Source organism: Mustela putorius, unplaced genomic scaffold, assembly GCF_011764305.1.
Source record: "Mustela putorius furo isolate JIRA1106 unplaced genomic scaffold, ASM1176430v1.1 tig00000139_pilon_pilon_pilon, whole genome shotgun sequence".
In the NCBI taxonomy this organism is placed as follows: Eukaryota; Metazoa; Chordata; class Mammalia; order Carnivora; family Mustelidae; genus Mustela; species Mustela putorius.
In genome coordinates, this window is record NW_025421293.1 from 741,242 (window position 1) to 764,050 (window position 22,809).

At 39.2% G+C, this 22,809-nt stretch overlaps 1 protein-coding gene across 5 annotated transcripts in view; it reads left to right on the top strand.

Annotated features, from left to right (window-relative positions):
* The window catches only part of TPST1 (tyrosylprotein sulfotransferase 1), a 104,656-nt gene that overhangs the window by 67,536 nt on the left and 14,311 nt on the right, over positions 1-22,809 (top strand). For 3 of the 5 annotated variants that reach the window (XM_045074897.1, XM_045074898.1, XM_045074896.1), the window contains exon 3: positions 5,331-5,529. In XM_045074897.1, coding sequence (XP_044930832.1) covers positions 5,331-5,529 — 199 coding nt within the window. Of the gene's footprint in view, positions 1-5,330; positions 5,530-13,057; positions 13,133-18,111; positions 19,228-22,809 lie in introns of those variants that run through there. The other 2 variants (XM_045074900.1, XM_045074899.1) reach the window with 2 other exon arrangements.

Below are 22,809 nucleotides of genomic sequence, written 5' to 3' on the forward strand. Positions count from 1 at the left end.
ACAAATGAAAATGAAAACACAGTGGTCCAAAACCTCTGGGATGCAGCACAAGTGGTTCTAAGAGGGAAATTTATAGCAATACAGGCCTACGTTAAGAAACAAGAAAAATTTCAAATAACCTAACCTTGGCACCTACGGGAGCTAGAAAAAGAACAACAAAGAAAACCTAAAACCATCAGAAGAAAATAAATAGTAAAGATTAGACCGCAAGGATGTAAAGGAAGATAGGGAAACTATTAGAAGATTGTTGTAGAGCAGAAATAAGTAATCTAGAAACTAAAAACACAGTAGAGCACATCAGTGAAGCCAGGACCTGGTTCTTTGAAAAAAAAAAAATCCGTAAAATTGATAACCCTCTAACCAGGCTTCTCAAGAAAAAAAAGAAAGAACTCAAAATCACATGAGAGAGGAAAAATATAACCAACACCACAGAAATACAAATAAGCATAAGATAAAGTTATGGAAAACTACATATCAACAAATTGGGCAACCTGGAAGAAATGGATGAATTCCTAGAAAAATACAAACCAAAACTGAAACAGGAAGAAATAGAAAACTTGAACAGACCGATAATCAGCAAATAAATTGAGTAGGTGATCAAAAGTCCAGGACCAGATAGTTTCACAGGTAAATTCCACCAAATATTTGAAGAAGAGTTCACACCTATTCTTTTTAAACTATTCCAAAAAAAGGAAAAGAAAGGAGAACTTCCAAATTCATTCTGTGAGGCTAGCATTACCCTGATACCAAAAACAGGGATCGACTCCACTTAAAAGAACATAACCACAGGCCAATATTCCTGATGAACGTGGGTGCAGAAATTCCCAATAAAATACTAGCAACAATACATTTAAAAAGTAATTCATCATGATCAAGTGGAATTTATTCCTGGGTTGCAAGGGTGGTTCAATATTCACAAATAAATCAATATAAAAGAAAGGATTAGACCCATATGATCATTTCAATAGATGTGGGAAAAGCATTTGACAAAGTACAACATCTATTCATGGTGAAAACCCTCAAAAATAGGTTTAAAGGGAACATACCTCAACATAATAAAGGTCATACAGTAAAAACCCTCAGCTAATGTCCTCCTTAATGGGAAAAAACTGAGATCTTTTCCCCTAAGGTCAGGAACAAGACAAGGATGTCCACTCTTAGCACTTTTATTCAACATAGTACTGGAAGTCCTAGCCACAGCAATCAGATAACAAAAAAATATATAAGTCATCCAAATCAGTAAAGAAGAGGTAAAAACATTCACTATTTATAGATGACATGAGACAATATGTAGAAAACCCAAAAGACTCCACCAAAAAACTACTAGAACGAATGAATGAGTTCGGTAATGTCACAGGATACATAGTCAATGTGCAGAAATCTGTTGCATTTTTATGCACCAATAATGAAGAAGCAGAGAAAGTAAGAAACCAGTCCCATGTACAACTGCAACAAAAATAATAAGACACCTAGGAATAAACTTACCAAAGAGGTGAAAGGCCTGTACTTTGAAAACTATAGAACACTGATGAAAGAAATTAAAGATTACCCAAGGAACGGAAAGGGAGATACCTAGTCTACTGGCTCCATCAGTAGAGCATGTGACTCTTGATCTCAGGGTCATAAATTCAAGCCCCACATTGTGTGTAGAGATTAGTTAACAAAAGAAAAAAAAATTATACAAGAATTTAAGTGCATAGGTCGCTGTCAGCACCCCTAAATACCGTGGTATTTAGTGGTAAACAACATGGCGTGTGCAGTGTTCAGCCATATAGATGTCTTTCAGACGCCCTGTTGCTTCCTTGGCCTTCCCGCCGCTCATTCATTTCATGCAGGTATTATGGTTGTGTTGGTTGTTTCCAACCACCAATTTTGGAATTTGTAGGGTATTTTGGAGTTTATAGGGAAACCTTTTCACTTAGTTTTGTTTTAAATGTTTGTGTTTTTTTGGCTTTGCTATCTGGTTTCTTTGTTTTCGTGGATGATTTGTCAAGATTAAAAGACCTGTTCTTGGGGCTCCTGGATTGCTCAGTGGGTTAAAGCCTCGGCCTAGGTCGTGACCCCGGGTCCTGGGATTGAGCCCCACATCGGGCTCTCTGTTCAGTGGGGGACCTGCTTCCCTTCCTCTCTCTCTGCCTACCTGAGATCTCCATCTATCAAATAAATAAATAAATAAATAAATAAATAAATTCTTTGAAAAAAATAAAAGACCTATTCTTGTGGCTTCTCAGATTCCCTCTCATTTTCAGGACTTGGATTTGGAATACTTAGGGAGGCATTGCAGAATTTTGAACAGAGGAGTGACATGATCTAACTCTATCTGGTGTATATACTGCATATAGACCGCAAGGATGTAAAGGAAGATAGGGAAACTATTAGAAGATTGTTGTAGAAATCCAAGTGAGAGATAATGAATGTTGGGTTGGACTGGGAGGTGGGGAGTAGTAGCTGTGGATTTAATGAGAAGTGATCATATTTGGATATATTTTGAAGTATAAGTTGATAAGATTTTCAGATGGATTGGATGTGGAATCAGAGTAGTCAAAAGACAGCTCCAGTTTTATTTTATTCTGCATAGCAGAGGAATGGAGTTGTTTTCAACTAAGATTGGGAGGGCCATGGATATAGTAGACTTTGAGGATAAGATCAGGAGATAAGTTTGGACTGCGTTGAGCTAAGATAGTTATTAGACTTCTGTGTGGATCTTTATAATTCCACTATTCCATGGACTGAAAAAGACATTGCTTATTATAAAAATTTGGAAAATACAGAAAAGTTAGATAAAAATACAAAATTCACAATCCTATCACTGTCATTGTTAATATTTTGATACGATTCTGTATCTATAACATCAAATTGAATTTCTGTTGTGTACACATAAAAAAAAATCCACTTTCACAAGACATAACCTAAGTATTGTCAAGAATGAAATAGTCTTTGAAAACATGACTTTTTAAAAAAGATTTATTTATTTTATTTTATTATTATTATTTTAAAAATATTGTTATTTATTTATTTGACAGACAGAGATCACAAGTAGGCAGAGAGGCCGGCAGAGTGAGAGGAAGAAGCAGGCTCCCCGCTGAGCACAGAGCCCGATGCGGGACTCGATCCCAGGACCCTGGGATCATGACCTGAGCTAAAGGCAGAGGCTTTAACCCACTGAGCCACCCAGGCGCCCCATATTTATTTATTTTAGAGAAAGAGAGAGTGCACGACCAGGTGGAGGGACAGGAGGGAGTTTGAGAGAGAGAGAAGCAGACTCCCCTGCCAAGTGTGGAGCCCAATGTGAGGCTTGTCCTCATTACCTTGAGATCATAACCTGAGCCAAAATCAAGAGTTGAATGCTAAACCTACTGAGCCACCCAGGTGCCCCTGAAAATACGAGTTTTAACTGTATTTCGTCTTTCGTTTTCATCTAATGAATATAACCATATGGGTTGTATACTCTTACCCATTCCTTTTTTTCATGTCCGTTGCAGCCCTGACGCTTGCTTTAGTCTAGAGAATTTGGTTTCCTGTAGTAGTTGCTGTGTATCATAATTCAGACCTGTGGTTTGGCAGCCCGCCTGGCTGTAGTGTTTAACTAAGACTCATGTAAGATCCATGCTTTTAAAATGAGTGTTTTGGAAGATTTTATACACCTCAGTTATTTAGGATTTTGGCCTTGTCCCCATTCCCTGAGGACGAATGGCTTCCATTATGAATGCTGCCGAGAGAAGGGAGCCTGGACACTTGGGACTGGGGAAGACCGCCGATTCCCAGGTATCTTGCCTTGCAGTGCTCTGCTTGGGATGTGGATGTTGAAAAATTCTAGTCTGGTAGGCTGTGTGTCCCAAGGTCCCAGTGAAACTGATGGGTACTGGAATGGTAACTAAATTATGCTCTAGTACACTTCACGCCTAACTATTGGTTAATTTCTAGAAAGACCGAAGGAGTAAGGGATTTGATGAGCTCCATCCAGCTGCAGGTTGTTGTGTAGAAAAGATTAGCAGGCTTTCTGAACAAAGCTCATTTCTCTCTAATGACTGTATCCTTTTGAACAGAGATCAACAAACTTTCTATAAAGGGCCAGGTGTTTTTCGCTTGACCAGCCATTCAGTTTTTGTTGGAATATTCAGCTGACTTAAAGCTAAAGCAGTCATACACCATTTGGAAACAAGTGGGGTGGCTCTCCACATGTAGGTCTCCATTCTCTAAGTGCAGCAGGTCTCTCTTGTGTTAAAGTTGATGGGGTCCTTCTATAAGGAAGGGTGTCACCTGAGACACCCACACACAGACCCTACATGCCCTTAAGGTGTAGTCTCACAGAATCCCAAGGAATAATCATTTTATTTTCTCTTGTCTTTTGTTTAGGAGTAGAGTCCCTTTGACGGATTCATTGTCAGATAATGATTATCTGCAGTGAGAGCTCATATACTTTTAAAAAGGAGGTCTTACCTTTTATTAGAACACTATTTTGAAGGACTTCTTATGTATTATGATGTAAAACTCTCTTAAGTTTTTTTAAGCACTTTCATTTTGCAGTCATTTGGCCAAAATCTGCTAATTCAGATCCAGTTTAAATCTAGGTGTCACTTCATGTTTATTTCACTTGTATTTATTTATTTTATCCTAAGATTATGAGTTATTTAGTCAAATATAGGGAGTATAACCATACAAGTACAACGTAAATTTCTAGATCAAGAGATAGGATACATTTATTCTGTAATACTGAAAATCATAAGTAGTGCTGCTTTTCTTTCTTTAGAAAAAAGGATTCAACAGAAAAATAGAACAAATGAATGTTTTGCCTACTTACTGGATTATGGTTGGCTCTTTCCCCCCTAATATTTTATTATAAAAATTTCAAACATACAAACAATTGAAAGAATTATACCTACTAGTTTTAATTAATTATTGCTGTATTTGCTTTACCACATCTCCATCTCTCTGTCCCTCTAGTCATTCATCAGCCATCTTACATACTTATTTGTTTAATTTTGATGCCTTTCAGGTAAGTTGAGCAGCTGTTTTTGTAAGCAGTCTTAGCTTTGTTATTTGTGTGTGTGTGTGTATGTTATAATTGTTAACCCATTTTGTGCAGATATTTTCAGCTGATCATTTTTCCTGTTTCTAGAAATGAAGTTGCTGATAATAGCTATCAAATTTAGGACATTAAAAAAAGGTCTGCTAAATAGTGTTAAGGCTGGTTAGTATCCCCTTTCTCAATAGATTTATAATCCAGACACTTACAGTTTTTAAAGCTATCAAAAATAATTGCCATTGGCCTTTTAACATTATTATGTTTTGGTATTCTAAATAAATACTTCATATTATATTGTTTTCAGAGTGGAAAGATCTACAGACCAAGTCATCAAGCCAGTCAATGTGGGAGCACTGTCAAAATGGGTTGGGAAGATACCCCCGGATGTTTTACAAGACATGGCAGTGATTGCACCCATGCTCGCCAAACTTGGATATGACCCATATGCCAATCCACCGAACTATGGAAAACCTGATCCCAAAATCCTTGAAAACACTAGAAGGGTAAGTGAGATTTTCAAAGTAAATTGAGAAAACTGGATATGGAATTTGGGTCCTGAAAGGTTTTTTCTTATTTTCCTCCTTATTTTTTATGATCAGAAATTTAAGTTTGAAAAATTCTATTTGTAGAATGCTTTATCATGAGAACACTTCCACTGCATTTGAAGGGTAACTGTGACTTTTCCCAGGAATTATGGGGACAGTTCTTTAATCTCCTTTGTCCAATTTCTAGAAGTGGTGCTTATTGTTGGGAAAATTTATTCTCATAGATGATTACCACAAATTTGCCAGGAAAAAAAACGGAATTATTAGTGATCTCAACTTGTAGGTTTTTTTTTTCTTTTGAACTTAGTAACTACTTTACTTTTAAACCTTTGTTTAAATGGGGCATGATTTCTTGATGCTTGAAAACTGAACATTGACTACATCAGAAGAATTATTAAACAGGTGTAATAAGTTACCTTCTGATTGAAAGCTGTTATTAAAGCGTAATTACAGGGGAGCCTGGGCGGCTCAGTCCTTGGGCATCTGTCTTCGGCTGAAGTCATGATCTCCAGGTCCTGGAATCGAGCCCCGGGTTGGGATCCTTGCTCAGCAGGAAGCCTGCTTCTCCCTCTCTCACTCCCCCTACTTATATGTTCTCTCCCTCGCTCTCTCTTTCTCCATCAAATAAATAATCTTTAAAAATAAATAATAAAGTATAATCACAACTTTTTAAAAAATAAATTGTGCTCAGATCTTTAAAATATTGTTTCAGAAAAGCTGAAAACTCACAGAGCTAATCTGAATGTATACCTTTCCCATATAATATCTATCAAATCAGAATTTTCTTTTTTTTATTGTTTAAAATATACGTAACATTACATTTAGCATTTTGGCGATTTGTAAGTGTAGAGTTAAGTGGTGGTAAGTACATCCACACTGTGTGCACTGCCACCACCGTCCATCTCTAGAACTTTCTCATCTTTCCTAAACTGGAAGTATATACTCATTACCTTTTCCCCTCCGTCCAGCCCCTAGCAACCATGGTTCTACCTTCTGTCCCTGCATGCATTCTTTTCTAAAACTGCAGTTTAAACAACACAACTATGTTAGCATAAGTTTAGTGATATCTTGATGTCAAGATTAAAATTCCTTCCTTTTCTCGGGTATTCTCTTGCTTATGTTAGTGTCCTTCTTTCCCTACAACCTTACATCATCTCTTGATTCTGTCTTTCTTTTGATACCTTTAATTGACAAACACACATTTCATGAGGTTAATTCCATGCAGATTTTTTCCTTAGGTATTACATACTTCAATTTTCCTTTTTCACATTAGTGGCTATGTGTAGGAAGAGCTAACTTCTCTCTTTTTTTTTTTTTTTTTTAAGATTTTATTTATTTGACAGAGAGAGAGAAAAATCAGAAGTAGGCAGAGAGGCAGGCAGAGAGGGGGTGGGGAGGAAGCAGGCTCCCTGCGGAGCAGAGAGCCCGATGCGGGGCTCGATCCCAGGACCCTGGGATCATGACCTGAGCCGAATGCAGAGGCTTTAACCCACTGAGACACCCAGGTGCCCCAAGAGCTAACTTCTTTTAAACCATCATATATATAGCTAGTTTAAAAATTTTTTTTAAATAACCTTTATTCTCTTTATGATTTCATATATACAGATATTTTATTACAAAATTATAAATTTTATAATACTTATTTTATTTATTTATAAAAATCTTATAAATATAAAATTATAAATTTTATAAATTATAAAAATATAAGCTTGGTGTATATAACATAAAATTAAATAGATAAGAGAAGAAAATAGACTTATGTCTGTTATGGTGTGTCTTGCATACACATACCGTTCTTAATATTTCAGTGGTTTTCCCTTCCTTCTCTCCATATTGTTAAACAAAGGTAAGGTTGCATTGTTTTATAATGTTAATTTTGCACACAAACACAATTTTGTATCCCGCCCTTTCCTTGTAATAGTCATGAGCATTTTGCTTTCTTTATAAAAAAAGATTTTATTTATATGATAGAGAGAGAGCAGAGGCAGAGGGAGAAGCATACTCCCCACTGAGCAGGGAGCCAATCTGGGACTCGATCCCATGACTCTGGGGTCATGACTCAGGCTGAAAGCAGATGCTTTAACTGACTGAGCCTCCCAGGTGCCCCTCAGTATGTTCCCTTTTTTAAACATAATTTTTCATAGTTACATAATATATTATCATATGAACCACCTCAAATCCTTTCTGAAACACAGTTGCAGGTCCATAAATGAATGAATAAATAAAATATATTTCCCGAGTATATGTTCTGTAATTTATTTTATCATTTTCCTTTTGTTGCTTACAGTCTTCTGTTTGACAGATTACGCTACAGTGAACATCTTTGCACAAAATAAATTTTAGATTATTTTTTTAAGGTTAGATTAATGAAAGTAGAATTAAACCAGGTACAGATACCTGAAACTTTTTAAGTTCCTCGATATATGTTGAGAATTTCTTTTTAATCTATCTGTATAATAGGTATATTATCTATCTATATCTATCTATATTATCTATATGAACTATCTGTATAATAATTTTATTTTCTATTTTTGCTAATTTTAATAGGTTTCATTGATTAATATAATTGAACATTTCCCAGTTATTACCTACATGCATATATGCTTTTATGAACCATCTTTGAAGTTTTAAAAAAGTTTTACATTCTAAAGATGAAGTACACATCAGTCTAACATCCATAATCATAGTCCTTGATAATCTCTTGGTAATTGTTAATTCATAGCTTTCTCTTTTGTACAATAGTGAAATGTTTCTTATAAGCCAGAAACATGTACAAATGATATTTAGGGTTTTCCAGGCAGTAGTAGTTTTCCTACATGCAAGCTGACTGGCTAGATTATTCTTGGCCTGCTTGAGTGGTAGGTTGGGAAGAATGTTGTGGTTTGAATTCATGTGACTAGAGAATTTGTTTCATACACACTTGTGGTTTTTTAAAGGGTCTCTGAATGTACACTGGGAAAAAATAAAAAACCTTCCCCTCATTTCTATTTCTGAAATGACACATAATTTTGAGGAAAAAAAAAAAGATGAAGTGTGAACTATAATTGCATCTTTGAGCACTTCATGATAAAACATACAAGCTGACATTCTCGTTTTGTGGGGCAGGATTTCATAGCCCTTCTTGTAATCCAATCTGTGTTTTTTTCAAAGCTTCTTTGCTTGCAAAAACTCAGAGGCTAATATATCCAGCACTGAAGATCATGAAGTTTCATAAAGTAATGCTTAAAAAGTGATCTTTGATTGTCAAGTGTGATGTGAGAATGGCTCCAAAGAAGGAAGGTAGCTAGGGAGATTTTTTTTTTTTTTTTAATGGGATGGGAGTGGGAAGAAATTCACATTTTGACTGGGAATGTAGAATCTGAAACTCCAGGCCTAAAAGTGCTGGTTTTCATACAATTCTGGGTAGTCTAGAAGTATTGGTATCTGAGTCAACATATTTGGGGTACATATTGCCCAATTTTGAATAGAAAATCATGTGCTTGATGGTTGCTATGACTCAGATGGTAAATTGGAAATTAAATGCTAACATATTCCATACTCTTTCCCATCATAGTCTCTAATCCCAAATTCTGGCATGTTTAAGTAAATAGTGGCCTCTTGGTTGCAGTCTTAGACTTCCACTCTCCCATAAGTTTTTAATCTTTTTAGATTTACAAACCTAATTGAGAATCTGATGAAATATATGGATCCCTACCTTAGAAATAGAGACAAAGAGATGCACAGAATTTTATCCACAATTTCTGTGAATTCACAGGTGTCCCTTAAAGCCCCTCGCATTAAGGACTTCTGTTTTGTAGTCCCCGTGATCAAGCTCGTCCACTCATGTGGCTTTGATTATAGACTATTCGCTGATGACTGTAAATCTGTATCCCCCAGCGGGTTTCTTTTGTAAGCCCCAGGTTCCTTATTTCCAGCTGCCTTTTGTGTATCTCTACCTACATGCTCACGAAGACTTCAAACTCAGTGACCACAGTAGAACTTATTTTCCAGACTTATTCCATGGTAGGCAGAAGCTCGATGGAATTGTTCACTAAACTGAGCAGAATTCCAGAGCAGGGGTAGGATAGGCTAGCTCATCTACACTTGAAGCATCTGTGTGCCACTGAGAAGACGGGAGGAGTAGAGTCCTCAGGCCACATGAGTCAAGCCAGAAAACAGCTTAAAGACCTAGCTACTAAGCCTGCAGAGAGAGCTGAAAAGCAGATCAAAGTATGAATTGCCCGTGTTGAAAAGCTGAGTAGACAGACCTAGTAATGAGCGAGGAATCAGATGGAAAAGCAGGTATCAGCTGTAGCAAGCAAGAAGGAGCTTGACAGAAGGCATAGGAACTAGTGATAGAAGTGTTAGAGATTGTTGATTCCCTATTCCATCTTTTCCTATTAGTAGGAACTATCTCTTAAAAAATAAACTAAAAATTCCTGATACTAATTTTTCTAGACTTTCTTATGGGTGGGGTAAGCATGTGACCAGATTTCATCAGGAGATGTCTGCTAGGGTTTTCTGGGAGACATTTAACTGTCTGAGAAAATAAAGATTTGTATGAAGAGAGCTTATCTTTCTTTCCCTTCCTACTTTTGAACATTGCTGTGGAAGAAATCATGTGTGGCTCTTCTGTAGCTTCCTGCAGATTGTAAGAGAAGATATCGCTTATACTCTGAAGATGGCGGGAGGAGGACAGAGAGAGCCTGGGACCCTTGATTGCTGAGCTACTGAGCCTAGCTCAGGACTGACCATATCTACCTTACCTCTGGACTTCTTATGTGTTTGAACTACTTTTAACCAATTGTTCTGTAATTATATCTTAACTGCTAGTGGAGTCCTATTCCTGGGTGTGTGGAGGAAGCAAAGCCAAGCCAGTGAGGCAAGCAGAGCAAGTCCAAGAGAGAGTCTGGATCTGTTTGGAGTGCTGGTTGTCTGTGAAGATCGTCTTCAGCTCTGCTCTTGCCACATCATCCTTCACATCCAGGGAAAAATCCCCCCTTGGACTCCTTTCCTGTAATTGGGCTTCTGGGACATACATAGTAGGAATATTCCAACTAATGCTGTGCTTGGTGAATTTGAAGGATGATAAATCTTCAGCTCCTCCTCATTTCCTTGATTTCTTGTACTCAAATTTTAGCTGTTTTAGTTAAAGGAATACTTACCATATTCTCTTAAGATTTTCGTAGACCTTCAAAGCAAAAACTGTAGAATTAAATTCTATTCCTTATTCCAGCTCCCCAACCCCCCCCCCCCCCAGTATTTTGCCTTGGTTTTGAAAACGGGCAGAATTGTTCCTTTGGGCATTTTATGAAGAATATATGAGGAAGTTCAGAGCAGTACATTTTACCATCTCTCAGAATACCTTGGTCTATATTTAGATCTATCATTTAAAAACTTTAATTATTTTATTTTATTTTTTTAAATTTATTTGACAGACAGAGATCATAAGTAGGCAAGAGGCGGGCAGAGAGAGAGGAGGAAGCTGGCTCCCCGCTGAGCACAGAGCCCCAATGTGGCTGATCCTAGGACAGGGATCATGACCTGAGCCAAAGGCAGAGGCCCCAACCCACTGAGCCACCCAGGAGCCCCTATAAGACTTTAATTATTACACAGATAATTACTAAATAATTGCTCTAGGCATAATACCTAGTTGCTATAGAAGAAGCAAAGACTGGGTTTGTATACAGGAAGAAGATGTGGGTAATTATAAAAGATATGACATAGAAATAATAAGGTAGAAATAATAGAAATAATAATAAGGTAATGATAAGGTGACAGAAAATTTTCCACTGTGTTCTAAAAGCATGAAAACTGGTTGTCAGTACTCAGGAGTTTGTCCACTAGGTCATTCTCAAAACCCGAGACTATCCCAAGGGAATAGTCAAATCTTTGTTTCATCTTCTCTGTCACCATTTTGGCACAGTCATTCACAAATGTGTCACAATAACTTGTATTTTCTGCCAGAAATCCTCTTCACAGTAATGAATTTCGTGCATTTGTATTTGCTGTGTAGAGTGTCTTCTTTGTCTTTTACTTGCCTAGATCAAATGTCAGCGGAGACCCTTTGTTATGTGTAAAAGCCACACATTCCTTACTTGTGTCATTCCTGATATAATACATTTAAATTATCTTTTTTAACAACAGTTATCTTCAGATGGGATCCTGTGTGAAGGCCTGTGGGGAATCCAGTCTCTTAAAAGAAGCACTTTCCGTAGTTCCTCTCATCTTTCTCTTTCTGCTTTCATTAGTGAAACCATCTTTTGAGGGAGAGAGAACATCTGAAGTCAAGAGGTTTGTTTGGGTAGCTTTTTACACTCTCCTTGGAATTCTAAAGAAAGAAATCAGTTCTCTTTATCTCAATTAAGACCTATTCTAAACATTCGGAAATGATATACTAAACAATAATACTCAGCTCTTAGAAAATCCATATCTATAATGGGAATATAATAAACCAGAATACAGATCATGATCTCTGGGTCCTGGGATGGACCCCTGCCATAGGCTCTGCGCTCAGTGTGGAATCTGCCTGAGAGTCTGTTTCCCTCTGTCCCTCCCCAACACTTGCACGCACACTTTCTTTCTCTCTCTCTCAAAATAAATAAAATCTTTTTTAAAAAATTCCATAAAGATACTTGAATAAAGAGAAACATCACTGTAAAACAAAGATATGAAAAAGCTTTATGCTGAAGAATGGAGAAATTTTCTAATAAGTAAATCATTGATTACATTGAGGACCACGTCCATGTTACTTCCTTAAACCCAAGTTTACCAGTGGCCTCAAAGAAGGCATAATAACGCTTGGACTCACCATTACTATCCGTTTCCAACTCCAGATCGGAAGAGCTGCCCTAACTAGAAAATCAAGAAGTTAGAGTAATTAGCTAGTCTGCTAAATCCTAACCCTATCATCTCCCCTCTTTCTGTGGTCACTGTGTCTTTCTGTATCCACTGAAGTCCCAGCTCCAGGAAAACAGCATGTCTGGAGTATAAGGACCATATGATAAAGGGCAGAATGGATGCTACAAAAATCACTCGCATGACACGGAGCGCATTTGGAGTGCCCTTCTGGAATGCAGAGCGCAAGGACAGAGATGAAAACGTTAGGAGAAAGGACAGTATACGTATGAGAGAAGGAAAATTAGAAATTAACCAATGAATCATAGTAATCTCTAAAGGAAAAATCAGAAGAAATAGAACAGAAGCATTAATTGAATTTGTCACTGTAGGAAAGTTTCTAAGGCTGAAAATACTTGAAGAATAAAAAGGGCTTACTATTTTCTAAAGAACATATGAAAAAAACTGTCCATTTGTTTCACCCAACTGTCCATTTGTTCCTGTATCCAGGATATAAGGATGATCGGTTTTCTCTCTCCTTAAGAAATATAGTGAAGATACATTTGTAATTAGCTGCAATTCAGTGTGATAACTGCCATAAAAGTAGGCCATTTAGGATGCCACGAGGGCACCGTATTGATGGTACTTGTATGTATTAACTATCTTCCAGTGTCTCAAAACTCAGTTTTGTACCTTTGAAGAGAAACGATTTTGCACTTTTGCCTGGTAAGTGTCCTGTAGTCAAATATTGTGATTTTTCAATCATTCTGCAAGCTTAACTTATTCCCCAGGAAATCAAAGTCTTTTTATTTTTAAAGATTTAATTAATTTATTTGAGAGAGAGAGGGAGGGAGAATATACAGAGGGAGAGTGAGAAGGAGATGCAGACTCCCCACTGAGCAGGGAGCCCGACCTGGCACTCAGTCCCAGGACCCTGAGATGATGACCTGAGCGGAAGGCAGATGCTTAACCAGCTGAGCCACCCAGGCGCCCCTGGAAATCAAAGTCTTAATGCTAAGTTTGCTATGTTAAACTGCTTTATATAATAGAAATAAGTTCCTATTTCAGTTATTACTCTTTCCTAATTCAATTCACATTCCAACCCATCTTTTCAAACTTCAGTTAAAAATCAATACACTGAAACGTATTGTTTTCTTAAAAACATTGTTGGAGTGGATGGTCATGCTTCTGAGCTGATTAATTTTTTTTAGATTTTATTTATTTATTTGACAGAGAGAAAGATCACAAGTAGGCAGAGAGGCAGGCAGAGGCGGGGGAAGCAGGCTTCCCCTGAGCAGAGAGCCTGTTGCGGGCCTCAATCCCAGGATCCTGAGACCATGACCCAAGCCAAAGGCAGAGGCTTAACCCACTGAGCCACCCAGGTGCCCCTAAAGATTTTATTTATTTATTTGACAGAGAGAGAGACATTAAGAGTGGGTACACAACCAGGAGGAGTTGGAGAGGGAGAAGCAGACTTCTGCTGTGCAAGGAGCCGGTTGTGGGGCTCGATCCCAGGACCCTGGAATCAGGACCTGAGCCAAAGGCAGATGCTTAATGACTGAGCCACCCGGGCGCCCCTTAATTTTCTTCTTGATACAGAAAATAACATTTACCTAGTTGCTTCTAGGCAGACAAGACCATGGAGCTCTCCAAGAACCCAATCTGAGATTTGCAAAGCTGCCAAAATATTTTAAGACAAATGAGAATATGTAAACATACATGTTATCAACTGTTTCATATTTGTGTTTCAGAGATAATAAGTTTCTAATAAGCCACAAGAGCCCAGTGGGATTAAGGATGTAAATTTCAAAATCTAGATTCTTTTCTGTATTATCATATCTGGCTGGAGTTCTGTTTTCTCTGAATGTGAAAATACCAAGTCATAATTTCTCAAGAGGGATACTTATTACATTATTAAAAACAGTGAATACAGGATAAATAGCAGACCAAGTATAGACCAATGATGAAAGTTTGTCATGAACTAAGGGTTATGATTAATCCAGTTTTGTTCATTTGTCTAGAATTGGAAGGAGAAAGGAAAAAAAGGATAGATGGATTATATTATAGAGTTTATAGTGGGTTTACAGAAAGAAGGAAGAGTAAACTAGAGTTTACAGTGAAATTTGAACTCAAAACCATGGGTTGTGAGACTAATCTTTTAACCTTTGTATGTGCACACACACACACATTTTATAGAAAATGATAAGCAAAAGCAACACCTAAAGTCTGTAGTGCCTAGTATAGTGCTTAGCACATAATATGGTCATTAGTATCTGTTTCTGGAGATTGTTGAAAATTCTCTATTTTGAAAGAAGATTTTGAATTAAAGCAGGGATTGGCACTTCACAGCCCACAGGCCAAATCTGGCCTTTGTAAATAAAGTTTTATTAGAGTTCACTGTGTTTGTTTATTTATATATTGTCTATGTGTGTTTCTGCACTTTTGCAGAATTGAGTAGCTTAGAAAGTGACTGTGTGGTCCTCAAAGCTTTAAATATTTACTCACTGGCCTTTTACAGAGTAAGTTGCCGACATCTGAGTGTAATCCTCAGTTTCAGCCCATATGCAGATTGTATATTTCTTAGAATCCAGTTAGCTTTGTAAAGTTAATCTATTTGTTGTGTTGAAAATTGTCTTGGTCCCCTGATTTTCTCCAACCTTTTTATACTTAGAGAAAAATCTGAAGGACGTCATATGCCTTTAACCTAGATCATTAGTTGAAATTTTGCCGTAGTTGTTTCATCTGTTCATCTCTCCATGTACATGTGCGTGAACACATACATGCTTTTTTGGTTGCTGCTGTTGCTGCTGCTGAATTACTTTAAAAATTTTTAAAGATTTATTTATTTATTTGACAGACAGAGATCACAAATAGGCAGAGAGGCAGGCAGAGAGAGTGGGGGAAGCAGGCTCCCCACTGAGCAGGCACCCTCTTTTACTGATTTTAAATTTCAGGTCTCCTATTCTTAAGTTTCCAAATTTTAAATTCTCTGCTTCTGTTGTTGTTTAAAAAAACAAAACAAAACAAAAACCATCTTGGGATGCCTGGGTGGCTCAGTTGGTTAAGCGTCTACCTTTGGCCCAGGTCATGATCCTAGGGCCTTGGGATGACAGTCCCACATCGGGCTCCTTGCTCAGCAGGAAGCCTGCTTCTCCCTCTGCCTGCTCTGCCCATTCTGCCTACAGCAATCCGTGCTTCTCTTCTCTCTCGCAAATAAACAAAATCTTTAAAAACAAACAAACAAACCCATATTGTTCTTATTCCTTCATCTTATTTCTTAAAAATTTTTTTTTTATTTGTTTATTTGACAGACAGAGATTACAAGTAGACAGAGAGGCAGGCAGAGAGAGAGAGGGAAGCAGGCTCCCCGCTGAGCAGAGAGCCCGATGCGGGACTCGATCCCAGGACTCTGGGATCATGACCTGAGCCGAAGGCAGCGGCTTAACCCACTGAGCCACCCAGGCGCCCCTCCTTCATCTTATTTCTACAAGAATATTAATTATAGTTCGTTTACATTTTCTTTTTCTCATTATATTGTTTTTATTTCCTCTGTGATCCCTTTTTCTCTTTCTTTTGGTCTCTCTCTTTCATGGTAGAGAAGTTCTGCAAATCTCCTGTGCATCTTGGCTGTGAAGCACAGAAAGTTGACTGTGGTTCTGTAGATGAAGATTGAGGTTAACTATAGGTGTGTTTTCTCAGCTGGCTTTTTTTTTTTTTTTTGGTCAGCTTTCTTCATGTACGAAGGCACACTCATACTATGTACATTCTCTGAAGTTAGGTAGGTAACTTGTGTCTGGAGGCTGCAAACCACTTTTTATGGAATTGCTAAATAGAGGAACACATTCTATGTTGTACAGAGGAAAAGATTTTTTAAAAAGGAGAGAAATGTAATTTCTCTAAATTAAGCTAAATCTTTAGCTTTACTGTTAATTTTCTGTAAGAGACTGTAGGTATAATACTTTGTGAGTCTGAAGGCAGTTGCTCAAAGCCTGAGTACACAGGGATTGCTCGCTCAACTCTGCCTTTGCCCTCTCTAGTAGGCCTTCCAGGTCTGTGTCTAACAAGTTATAAAGTTTACTGCACTGCTTTTGAGCCACTCATAGAGCAAAACACTTAAAGTCTGAAAGAAATGCATGTAAGTATGTGAGTTCCACATATTCAAAAGCTTTACAGCTTTTACTTGTGGTACTGACAGTGTGCTTCCATTTGAGAGGCTACGACTGGCAACAGACACAATTTCCAAAGAAATCACTCAAATAAAAAAGTAAATTATATATGTTTTGGGTTTATAGCATACGTGTGTCTTTAAATTTTAAAACAGTGGTTTATGTAGAAGAATGCTCTTATTCTTAGAGGTGTATGCTGAAGGAGCATGGTATCTGTAACTTTAAAATAATTTGGGGCGCCTGGGTGGCTCAGTGGGTTGGGCCTCTGCCTTTGGCTCAGGTCATGATCTCAGGGGTCTTGGATCGAGCCCCACATCAGACTCTCTGCTCAACAGGGAGCCTGCTTCCCTCTCTGCCTCTCCCTGCCTCTCTGCCTACTTGTGATCTCTCTCTCTCTGTGTCAAATGAATAAATAAAGTAAAATAAGATAAAAATTAAAATCAATAAAAGAAAAAAAATAAGTAAAGTTGAGAAAATCTCTTAGAAAGTAGAGCAAAAAGACCCAACAGATGACTTGGAGGGAGGAAAAAAATTAGAAGCTTTATTTAGGTATTCCAGTGTTTGACTAATTGAAGAAAAATAAAGTGATAAGGAGGAAATTATCAAAATTTTAATAAAAGGACATTTCCAGAAACAGAAGGACATGCATCTCCAGTAAGTTTGGTGAAAAAACTAATCTCATCAAGACACATAATCATGGGACGTCTGGGTGACTCAGTCATTAAGCGTCTGCCTTTGGCTCAGGTCATGATCCCAGGGTCCTGGGATCGAGCCTCGCATCGCATCGGGCTTCCTGCTCAGCAGGAAGCCTGCTTCTCCCTGTCCCACTGCCCCAGCTTGTGTTCCCTCTCTTGCTCTCTCTGTCTCTGTCAAACAAAATCTTTAAAAACAAATCTTAAATCTATCATAAAATTATAGAACACTAGGGATAGGAAGAAAAATTTTCAAACTTCTAGAGTGAAAGCAGAGGTCACATAGAAAGGACCAGCCATTAGAATCATATCCGCCTTGTCAACCCAAGCATGGGAAAGGAGAAGAGTGGAGTAATGCTCTAATTTCAAAGAGAAAATTATTTGTCAGAATTATATAACCAGATAAACTTTCAATCAAGTATTAGGATAAAATAAATATATTCACAAAAGATTTGCCTTTTTTTTAAAAAGGATTTACTTATTTATTTTAAAAAGAGGGGGTGGGGTAGAGCATCTGAAGCAGAGACCGACTTGGTGCTTGTGACCAAGTCATCTCGTGACCCTGACACTATGACCGGATCTGAAGTCAAGAGTTGGACACAGCTGGGGGCGTCTGGGTGGCTCAGTGGGTTAAAACCTCTGCCTTTGGCTCGGGTCATGATCTTAGGTCCTGGGATCGAGGCCCACATCCGGCTCTCTGCTCGTCGGGGAGCCTGCTTCCCTTTCTCTCTCTCTACCTGCTTTGATCTCTCTCTCTCTGTTAAATAAAAAAATAAAATCTTAAAAAAAAAAAAAAAGAGTTGGACACAACTGACTGAGCCCCCCAGGCAGCACAAAGATTTGCTTCTTATTACACCCTTTCTCAGGAGCTACTGAAGAATGTGCCAGAGATGGAGGATTAACCAAGTAAATGGAAGACCTGGGCAAGGAAGTGGGAATCAGAACCGTAGAGGTATGAAGAATGAATACCTAAGATGGATGTTCCTAGAAAAATCCCAAGACAACACCTGAGCGGGAAAGCTGGAGAACAAGCAGTTCAGTTGGAAGTGAATGGAGGGATTCAGGAAGGAGGTTTGGGGAAAGGGGAAAATGGAAGAAGGAATGTAAACGCCAAGAATCGTAGATGCCTAGAGCGGAAGTCTACCGCTGAAGGCAGTGCTGCTGGGAGTTCATAGATGCGTAAACGGTGAATCGCCAGAGGCTCGGGGAGAGTTCAAAAGATTGAGAGTTCAGAAACTCTGGGGGCACAGTCTTAGAGAGCCCCACAAGGTTCTCAGAATAAAGATCAGAGATAAAGCCTCTGGTGCTCTGACAGAGGGAAGGGGAAAGTAACCATTTTAAAATAAGCTTGGGACACTTAGAACAGCTTGCCTTCGAGTAGACTGTTCTGCCAAAGTCTAACCAACCGACTTGGGGGAAGGGAACTACCCAACTCTAGACCCTCCAGTTTTCCTGTCTTACCTAAAAGAGTCAGAGGGGAAGCTGAGAAGCACTTACAATGGTTCCGACCCAGGCACACAGGCTCACTAAAATACTTAGATGTGATTATGGGATTATAGAACGCTTTCTCCCCCAGTCCTTAAACACACATGCCCTACCACCACGCCAGTCAGGCTCTTGTGCAGTAACAGTGCGTTGCTACTAAAAGAACTACAATGCTCAGATTCTACTTTTAAAAGAAGAGCAACAAGGAGTACAAAAACAAGGACACTTGAAAAATTTTAGCTTCTGATACGTAGCTCCAACAAACAGTAATCACGGGCTCATTTCTAGCCAGATAAACGTAAAACCACACACCGAAGGCTTACTTGCCCTACCCCTTTTACTCAGTATATCATGCCCACTTGTGACGAAAACAAACCTACAAGATGTGCTAAAATAAAATAAAAATAAAATAAACAGTTGGAAGAGACAATAGAAGGTATTGAAACTGGATATATGCCAGAAATTTTGGAATTACCAGACTGAGTACTTAAAATAGCTATGATGAGGGACGCCTGGGTGGCTCAGTGGGTTAAGCAGCTGCCTTCGGCTCAGGTCATGATCCCAGCATCCTGGGATTGAGGCCCACATCGGGCTCCTTGCTTGGCGGGGAGCCTGCTTCTCCCTCTGCCTCTGCCTGCTGCTCTGTCTGCCTGTGCTGCTCTCTCTCTAACAAATAAATATTTTTTTTTAAAAGATTTTATTTATTTACTTGACAGAGATCACAAGTAGGCAGAGAGGCAGAGAGTAAGGAGGAAGCAGGTTCCCTGCCGAGCAGAGAGCCTGATGTGGGGCTTGATCCCAGGACCCTGGGATCATGACCTGAGCCAAAGGCAGAGGCTTTAACCCATGGAGCCACCCAGGCGCCCCCAAATAAATAAATTTAAAAAAATTGTTAAAAGAGCTATGATGAATACGGTAAGGACTTTGATGGGAAATGGCTGACATGCAAGAACACCGGGGAAATGTAGGCATAGACATGGAACTGACAGACTCCAAAGGAAATGCTATAGAGGGCCACCTCGGTGCCTCGGTCGGTGAAATGCCTATCCTCAGCTCAGGTCACGACCGTGGGGTCCTGGGATCGAGCCCTGCATTGGACTTCCTCCTCAATGGGGAATCTGCTTCTTCCTCTCTCTCTGCACCCCCCCAACTTGTGTTGTGCTCTTTCTCTCTCAAATAGATATATTTTTTAAAAATCTCTTATATAAAAAAAGAAAAGGCTGCATGTTTTATGGTTCCAACTCTATGACATTGTGAAAAGGCGAGATTGAAGGTAGTAAAAAGATTGGGGGAAGGTAGGGAGGGTAAGTAAGTGGGGCAGGGGGTTTACGGTAACGGGACGGTTCTGCATTTGATGGACAGTGGGTATCTGTCATTACGCATTCATCAAAACCCATAGAAAGTACAACACGAAGAGTGAACCTTAGTGCAAGCTGAAGACTTTAATTAGTAACAGTCAGTGAATCCCAGTTCATTAATTGCAACAAATGTACCGCAGTTACAAGAGCAAGATTTTAATAGGGAGAACTGTAGGAGAGGGAGAGGACACATGGGGATTCTACTTTCGGCTCAGTTTTTCCGTAATCCTAAAACTGCTCTAAAAGCTAGAGTCAAAGGGCACTTGGGTAGCTCGGGGTGGGTAAGTGTCTGCCTTGGGCTCAGGTCATGATCTCAGGGTCCTGGGATCGAGCCCTGCATCGGGCTCTCTGCTCAGCGGGGAGCCTGCTTCCTTCTCTCTCTCTCTGCCTGTCTCTCTGCCTACTTGTGATCTTGCTCAACCTGTCAAATAAATAAATAAAATCTTTAAAAAAAACTCTTAAAAAGTCGAGTCTAATTTAAAAATATATGAGGTTATTACTAACTCTAGCTACAATAACAAAAAATAAGTTGTGTAAGAAAATGTAAATATGTGGTATTTATATTGTCTTAATAGTGGAAACTTACAGAATGTGACCTTAACCAGAAATTATTACGTAGTTTTTGAGAGAGTAGTAGAGGGGAGTGTCGCAGCCCTGATAGCCTCATGTCTCATGATAGAAAGTGGGTAACAGGAGTCCGTGTCTATGCTCCTATCTGAAGGCGTTTCCTTCCCGTGGGTACCCAGTTCCATCTCCGCACGTCTCCTGCATCATTGGATTTTGCTCTCCAGCAGGACCTTTCCTGTCAACCAACAGATAAACCTTTAGGTCTTCTGTCTTAATTAACACGCACACACAGCCCCCTGCTCCTTGATTCTCGTTGTCCAGCCCTGCTGTTCATTTCTTTGCTTCCTTTTACATCAGAACTGACGTTTTCTGTACTCCCTTGTCTCCAGTTCCTGTCCATTTTCTATTTTACATCCACTCTCCATACAGAATTTTACAGCTACCATTCTACTTAATTTGCTCTTGTCAAATGGACGGTGACCTTCATGTTGCTATATTGACTGGTCAATTACCGTCTTAGCTCCCAGCCTCTTTTTGGTACAACTGATTACTTCCTCCTCGATAGGTTTCGTTCACTTGGTTTTAAGGACGCCACTTTTTAAGTTTTCCTTCTGTGTTACTGGTAGCTTCTTTTCAGTCTTTGCTGTTTCTTCCCCTCCCCCTGACTTCTTCATGCCAGAATGCCCCCATATCTCAGTCTTAAGTCCTCTGCTGTTGTTTCTCTACCCTGAGCCTCTGGGTTATCTTTTCAGGTATCAAGGTTTTCAACACCATCTGTAAATTGATGATTTTCAAATATATATATCCCAACCCAGGCTTCTGTGAACTCTAGGCTTGTATATCCAGTTGGTGACTTGACATTTTCATTTATTGTCCAGTCGACATCTCAAGCTCAACATACCCAAAACTAAACTATTGATCTTCCCCTGAAAATACGCTGGAGCCAGAACATTTCCTAAGTCAGTTAATGGCAACTGCATATTTCCACTAGTTAGTTGCTTAGGCCAGAAACCTTGGAATGATCCTTGACTACTTCTCTCTCACACCCCACATCTGATCTGTATAATATAGAAAAATAAAGACCAACATACTTACCACTTCTCACCACCTCCTTGTCATCCTCTCTTGGCTGGATTACTGCTGTAACCTCCATCCTGCTGTCCTAGGCCCTCTACAATGTAAACAGAGCAATTAGGGTGACCCTTTTAGAATGCAAGTTCAATCATGGTACCTATTTGCTTCCCATTTCACTACACTGGACAAACTACTTAATTCTCTGTGACTTAGTTGCTTCATTTGTAAAATAAGAACAAATAACACCTCCCTGCAGAGACTGTGGGATTCAGTGAGAGAATACATAGGAAGCACGGGCTTAACCCGAACCTGAGGCAGTACTGTTAACTGCTGTTCTTACTACTTTTATCCCCCAGTGAGCCCTCCATGTCAGGAGCCTACTTTTTCCTCCTCATCATGCCTTTGGGGCCTGAGGTGAGAGGGATCAGTAGGAAGGTTTGGATTCTGAGTGCCTGGCTCATCGCTGTCAAGCACAGTCCTCAGTCCATTAGTACCAGAGAATAGCATGTCCAAAATGACTGTTGATTTAACCAAAGGAAATTCCATCCCTGATTTTGCAGTTTTTACAGGCAACGTAGTGCTGGGTTTCCTGCACTAACTAGGAATTGCTTTGTCAGTAGAAAGTGTTCTTCTGTGTGCCATAGTTTCTCTCTTGTGAAGCATTTGCTCCCTAAAGGATAATGAAGGAGGCAGCTTTCCACTTATTTTTTGATTAGCCTTTTATCTGATGTCTTATCCTGACCCCTTTTTGGTTTGTTTTTATGAAATTTGTGACATGTAATTTGGGGTGTTTCCCCCTTTCATATAAGCCTTATCTCTCTGGAACTATTGCTTCCTGGAAGACTCACAATATTCCATGTTCCCACTCATCTTTTCTGTCCTGACAGTGCTGGGTGGGGCCTTCTAAGCCTCACTCTGCCAGCGAAGTGCTGGGTAACCCCCTGGGCTTTCACTGAACCTTCTGCTTGAATTCTGGTAGAAGAGTCTAGCTAAAGGAGAGGAGAGCCGGGTTTGGGAGTCGGAGGATATGAGGAATATAAGAAAAGTTGCATGGGGACCTAACCCACTAACTGGAAGAGG